The 7,415-nt window shown below is 29.9% G+C and overlaps 1 protein-coding gene across 1 annotated transcript in view; it reads right to left on the minus strand.

The window, feature by feature from the left end:
• Positions 1-7,415, minus strand: part of fw (furrowed) — a 290,787-nt gene that overhangs the window by 11,822 nt on the left and 271,550 nt on the right. Inside the window, exons 5-8 of the mRNA XM_014422820.2 lie at positions 2,310-2,405; positions 2,109-2,231; positions 1,115-1,408; positions 885-1,034 (exon numbers count right to left, since the gene is read on the minus strand). Coding sequence (XP_014278306.1) covers positions 885-1,034; positions 1,115-1,408; positions 2,109-2,231; positions 2,310-2,405 — 663 coding nt within the window. The remainder of the gene's footprint in view (positions 1-884; positions 1,035-1,114; positions 1,409-2,108; positions 2,232-2,309; positions 2,406-7,415) is intronic.

Consider the following 7,415-nt stretch of genomic DNA (forward strand, 5'->3'; position numbering starts at 1 on the left):
ATATAAGTTATTTTTTGATAAAATAAGAAAGTATTTGAAAATAACCCAGATACTCAATAGTAGGGGAGAGAGGAGAATGATCAAAAGTAAATATTGTATTATTTAGTTCTTACCAGTGTTTTGGTCAATTTGTAGGCCTCCATTAGGAGTACTAGCAAGATGTGAACAATAAACAAGAAATTAAAATACAGTGTGTCCAAATATGGTAAGTGCTGTTTAAAAAATATAAACTCAATTTAAATGTTAAAAAAAGAGTGAGTATTATTTATTCTTCAAATTATTAGGAGACATGTGGGGGCTTGGCTGAAAGGAGATCTTACAGGTCATTGCGGACTTAAAAGACATCTTAAGATTTGGGGTGTAGAACCTGCAATTTTAAATTTCATTAGGAAATCAAAAAGGTTCAGCATAGAGGAATAATAGTCATAAAAAGAATCATTTCAGAATCATTGGTCTATCTTGGGGTTGGCAAAAAGGACTGATAGGTCAGATCTTGCCAGATACGTGTCCCCAATATTACCAGTACCAGTATTAAGTTTATTTTAATATTACAATTTTCCTGTATCAAATAGATATTACAAATTAACATTTCCCATAAAAATTTAACTTATCTATATGATATGCTGACCCAATAATTTTCCAAAAATGGATGTACTGTAATTCCTCATTTAAAGAAAAATTGGTTCATTTGTATATATATATTTTTATTTAATTTTCGGGGGAAGGGAAGAGGGGGTTACCAGGACTAGCAAAGGATATAAATGTAAGAAGAAGAGTTTAAATAATTTAGGTACATTACTACTCCACTGACCGCACCGCCTCCAGACCATCTTCTACAACAATATACACATCATTAGAGGAAATAAACATAAATTATTACTTACTGTGCTGACAAATCCAATGTAAATAGTCAAGATTACAGCCCACATCGTTCCAAAGCCAACTGCTACCACCGTCCAAAACAACACAGTTCTGTTCTCCGTTGTAATTGTTTGGTTGATCTTTACCCCATGCTGGGCGGCTGATTACTTCTCCTACATCAATAGAAAAAGATTTAGAGAATAATAATTTTAAAGATTTCTTATAAATTAGATTTTTGGTATGTTTTTAATACCATTGACCCATTTCCAAGTTCTAGAAGTGAAACCAGGTTCCTTGTGAGCTCCAATCCAGACTAGCTGCGTCTTGAGACTTGGTTTCCTCCTCTCTAACTCCGCTAAGAGGAATGTAGTGTGTACTCCTCTGAAACCATGAGCTAGATCTCCTCCAGCTCTAGATTTACAAGCTTTCCTAGCTTCTTCAAAGGAGCCTCCTTTTCCCACATTGAACTCGTAACAGGTTCGATCAAAGGCTACAAACTCAACATCTGTGCCAACTCCGTTGACTGAGCAGCGATCGTTGGAGAACTCTGTAAAAGTTTATCTTATCAATGTCTCTTACTTTTATTTTTTTAATAAAATTTTTTTAATTGATTTTATTACTATTAAAATCATAAATATTAATAGTAATATTACTTTTGTCAATGCTAATATAAAATTTATTTTTATTTGCTACTTATTACATATCAACCATATTTTACAAGTTAAAAATTTAACTGAAATGAAAAAAAAACACAATACAGTTATGAAATAAAATAAAAATCATTATTGATGTTTTTTTACATTAATACAAATTTATTTCTCTTATGTTTATATTTATGGGTCATTGTTTTTTTTTTTAAATATAATTTCCCATTTCAATTTTAAAAGGTCCCAAGAATTACAAGATTGAAACAAATTATGAGTTAATTTGCAAATGTATTCTTGTTTGGTGTCTATGTGTAATTAATTTTGATATTTCCGAATTCAGAATCTTAGTTATTCTTGGTAATATGAATGGTTGTTTACAAGATACTTGTTTTGGAATATTTGTAGTTTTTTAAGTTGGTTAAATTAGTGAAGTTTTTTATTTTGTGGGGCCGCCACTCAATGAAAAATGTCAACACCCCAGGCCAGATTTGAACTGGCACTGCCCATAGATCTCAGACTGGTAAGACCTGCGCCTAACAACTGAGCTACTTATAGCTGAAAATCAAGATAATATTTTATAACTTATGACTGAAAGAGCACCTGCAGTAGTAAAAGCTTCTACTTCACATAACGACAATGATCCCTCGACGCCTACAAGTTGGATGAAGACGTGTTGGCCAATAAGTGATCTTGCACAAGTAAAGGTCTTAGTAGTCCCTTCCTCTGTTGACAGAATAAAGAAATATTATCGATGAAGATCGTTTTAAGAACTGTAAATATAACTACATTAACATTACAGACCTATCGTTCCAGGGTACCAGGCACATAGTGGATTTCTCTGAAGGTCTGAACTGCTGTTTCCTACACGGATCTCGAGATCTTGCAGTGGCTGCTGACCTATTTTGTATAAAATAGGGTCTTATTATTTGTATTTTGTATTTAATTATGTTAAATAATTTGTTAAAATAATTGTTATTGATAATTTCCAATTAATTGTAAATTTAATGATAATAATGGTTGATGCCTTTAATTTATAACCCATGATGGTACAACTTTATTGTTACATTTATTTACAAATAATGTAATCACGTGTAATATTATATTACTCAGACACATAATATCTTAATAAATTTATATTTTTGCTATATTAAATAAAAAATAAACTTCTTAAGATAATTGACATTTGAAAAAATATATTTACACCCAATAAATAGAATTTTAAAATATAAAATCTTAAACTTGAGTTAATTATAGATTTTGAACACAAGGGAAATTGTTTAATTAATTAAAACACGGAGAGCACAATTATTTATCTATTGGCAGTTCTGACACAATACTGATTGAGTACAAACTTATAGTTGCAGCAAAACTGACATTCGACAGGTAGGCCATAAATTCAGAACAATTTGTACCAGCCAATTAAAATAAAAAATTCACATGCTTGTGCATGTGCGAATTTTTTAAAGCTTGGTAAAAGTGTGGCAGCACCTTTATACATTATAAGGGGTGCCACAACTGTACTTTTCTTCTAAGCAGAAATGACGCTGGTGGGGATTTGGCCAGGCTCCTTGAAGGTGTTGATGTTAATTGAGATTTCGCACATTAATGAAATTATCTATAAAACTGTTCATTCAATCGCAAACACAAAGAGAATAGAAGTTTTACTAAATGTTATATCCAACAATTTGGTACATCTATAATGAAAATCCAGTAAGCTGTAATCGAGAAATTTGTGCATCTTTTTCTGTTCTGTTAAGACTCATTTAAATGTGAATATTAATATCTCAAAATATATTTATTGTTCTAAAAAGTAAGGAGTCAATATAAAATTTAATTAATTTGGCCAATTTTTCAATTGATGTTTTCTTGGAGAAATTAATATCTTCTACTGGAAGAGTTTTTTTAAAACTAATTAGAAATGTTGAATGAATACCACTCTTCCTTGTTTCATATATATTTTATTTCATTATAATGAAAACAACATTTAGGGGTTGTCACCCCATCTTCATGTTTCTAGAACAAATTCTCAAATAACTACACATGCTTACAACATTTACAATATATCACAATATTAATTAAAATTTTTTATAAACAAATTACCTGATTAACAAACATCTCTATTTAATACAACATCACAGTCTAAAACTAGGTAGTATCAACATATTATTGTCACTTATTAAAATTTCTTTAATAATTAAACTATTACATTTTATAAATAAGGAAATAATTACCTTCCTGAAAGGATATCTTTAACAATGATATAGTAATAGAAATAGAAAAATAATAGAACCAGTATACGTCACTAAAAACATAGATAAATCAATCAATTTTAAAACAGACACCAAGACTTTATGCACACATCATATAGATATTGTAAATAAATTAACAATTTAAGGTTGTACAATAGTTAAACAGTTTATAATAATTTAATGAATTGTTAATATATAAAAATTTGTTTTTTAATAAAATATGTTTTTAAATGTTATTAGATTGTTTATCTTTTGAGTAATAGAGGTAGGAGAATGTTGGTCTGGTTTTATCTATATGTTATCATTGTTAAATATAACCTTTCAAGAAGGGAATTAACTCCTTATTTATAAAATGTAATAGTTTAATTATTAAAGAAATTTTAATAAGCGACAATAATATGTAGATATTAGCAAGTTTTAGACTAATAAGGAGCAACATATTGTATTAGCTAGAGATTTTAATCAGGTAATTTGTTTATAAAAAATTTTAATTAATATTGTGATATATTGTAAATGTAAGCATGTGATATTATTTGAGAATTTATTCTAGAAACCTGAAGATGGGGTGACAATGTTGTTTTCATTATAATGAAATAAAATATATATGAAATAAGGAAGAGTGGTATTCATTCAAGATTTCTAATTAGTTTAAAATTAATATCGTTTAGGGAACACATTAAAATATTAAGTTTGATCCAAGTAAATAATTTATATTTATTTATAGTTGACCGTAAAAATTGATATATAAGAAGATGGTCAGGGTTGCAGTCAAAAGAGAAACAAAAATAGTTTACAACTATTTACGTCAGGGCTGTTCAAAGGTAAAGGTTGAACCAACCTGTAAAAGGTTGAACCTGTTCAACCTTTACCTTTGAACAGCCCTGCAAAGTGGGGCGAAACGTCGGTAAATAAATAGTTGTAAACTATTTTTGTTTCTCTTGACCATCTTCTTATATATACAAATAAATAATTGTGTTTCTGATATAATGGAGAAAGTGGTTTGTTAAAAAAAAAAATAGTAAAAACTGTAAACATTTTTTTTTAAAAATATTCAATGTTTAATTAATAGTGTAATTCAAAAAAACCAATATCAACAACAAAATGTGATCACGTAGTGTAACTCAACTTTTTTTTTTTTAATCCCCCTGTCAAGCCATTTCCAGCAACTATCAAATATGGCGTACTGGTTGCTATGCCTACGAAAGGATTAGACCCCGCCTACTGGTGTCACTCGCCCTGGAAGCGTACTCCCGCCATACTGCTTCCTCTGAGATTCCCACAAATATCATAACCTAATTTAACTTAGTATTTTAGTTAGTACTAGTAGATTCTAGATCATATAAAAAAAAATCTAATTATTTTCCCTTTCACCGTCTATAAACTAAGTGGAGTTTTGAGGAAATTAATTCAGTTCTACAATAAGGAACACACTCATTGAGGAGAAAAATACGACAGCTAACCCGCAACACCTGCATGTGTTGGTACGTAGTCTATGTAATGCCAGTAGTACAAGAGCTGGGAAGAAAAAAGGGAGTTATCTCACCCCAATTTTTGATTACTTCAATAAAAACTATGAATAATTACTAGTCAAAATTGATGAGTCCGCCAAGTATAGGTAGGGGGATTAATAAATGGTGGCTGTTTCAAAACCTTAAAAAAACATTGATTTTTCATTCAGAGCTCTATATCCTAAAAACTACCAACAACACTAGAAAACCTAAGAGCCCATTATTTAAAGAAGAGTAAATTTGCTGAATATTAGCTCTAAGAGAGCTATTTATGTCCAACTATGTGACGTACAGATGACTATTAGCACTCAAATTAAAGCTAGTTTAATGGACTCTAAAGAAGTTTCAGACCTTTACCTTCGTAGGAATAGTAGTTTTCATGATATTCTCTAAAATAAATTGATTTGTAGATGTTCGGACAATAAATTTGATTTATGAAAAACTTTATTTCAGAAACCATTGGACGTACTGATGTCTGCCAGCGCTCAAATTAAAGCTAGTTAAATTTACTAAAAAATAGTTAATTATTTTTATCTTTGTATGAGTAGTAGTTTTTATGATATTTGACAAAATAAACTCCCAAAATGTTAATTTCTAGTTGTTCGTAAAAAATGTTGGATTTTTGAAAAAATATATCTCTAGATCCATAAGACTCAGATATATATGCCAACACTCAAAATAAAAGAAATTTAACTTACTATAAAGTAGTGTATGACACTTATCTTCGTAGGGGTAGTAGTTTTTATGATATTCACATATGAATATTTGTACACAATGAAAATTTGTCCGAACAACAATAAATCAATTTATTTTAGCAAATATCATAAAAACTATTACTCCTACGAAGATAAGCATCAGAAACTTCTTTATAGCTCATTAAACTAGCTTTAATTTGAGTGCAAATAGACATCTGTACGTCAAATGGTTTTTGAGATATAAATTTTTCAAAATAAATTCACTAACTACTGATCTTTTAGTACGTCCCATACAACATTTTTATGAAATGTTGCTTTTTAAAAAGCTATGTCTCGAAAGCTATTTAACGTTAATAACTCAACTAGGGCTCATATTTTAGAAAATTTTCTCATCTTTAAATGACGTTCTCTTAGGCTTTCTTGTGTTGTTCCTACTTTTTAAGTATAGAGCTCCGAATAAAAAATTAGTTTTTTTTATCGCTTTGAAACAGCCGCCATTTTTTATTCCCCCTACCTATACTTGGGAGACTCATCAATTTTGACTATTAATTATACGTAGTTTTCATTAAAGTAATCAAACATTGGGGTGAGATAACTGCCATTTTTTCTCCTCTTGGGCTCTTGTACTACAGGATCTGTATATTAGTTCGGGAGCAGAGGCCAAAAAACGTATCTAATTTAAAGATTTTTTAATGGTTTATGGTTTAAGATGAAAGTACTCTCACCATAGAATGGAAATATGGTCTGACATTTTAGATAGGTTATTAGCAAGTTTTATTGGTCAACGAACCGTACTATTCCCAGCTCAGCACGCTATTTTATTTTATAAAATAATACAATTTTTAGTTAGACTATAATAACAGGTACGAAATATTTCCTTGAAAAATAGGTATTATTAAACTATATCTGGTACAAGCCTTCGTAGGTTCCTTTCCTAAAAATCACAAAACTTTTAGTTCATTTCGAATAAAATAGATATCTCAGGAACTTATTACACCTACAGATATCCATTAGCTCTCAAATCGTAGCAAGCTAAATACACCATAATATATTTTATAATGATTATGGGTTATTTGGATTGGGCTGTTAAAATTGTCCTGACGTTGCGCCTGACCCGTCGGGTGTTGCATTCCCGCGTTTATGCTCGCTTAGCCTTGTTTTACAACTGCCAACAAATAGATATTTGCGTTAACCGTGTTTTAATAAGTTAATGAATTTCTACCAGAACACTATATCCTTAAAAATGCTCGCTTAGGTGAGAATGAAAAGGGTATCAAACGTAAACGTAAACAGACCATCTATACGCTTGCGCATGTGCGAATTTGCCAGAGTTTAGCTTTTTTTTTTTTTTTTTTAAATTGATAGATTTATTTATTGATAGATATTACAATCTGCCACACAGTTGTGGGCAATAGGTAATATTGATGAATGATCTCATACATACTAAAATAAAAA

The sequence above is a fragment of the Halyomorpha halys genome, unplaced genomic scaffold (genome assembly GCF_000696795.3).
Source record: "Halyomorpha halys isolate HHAL.00 unplaced genomic scaffold, Hhal_1.1 Scaffold22.1, whole genome shotgun sequence".
In the NCBI taxonomy this organism is placed as follows: domain Eukaryota; kingdom Metazoa; phylum Arthropoda; class Insecta; order Hemiptera; family Pentatomidae; genus Halyomorpha; species Halyomorpha halys.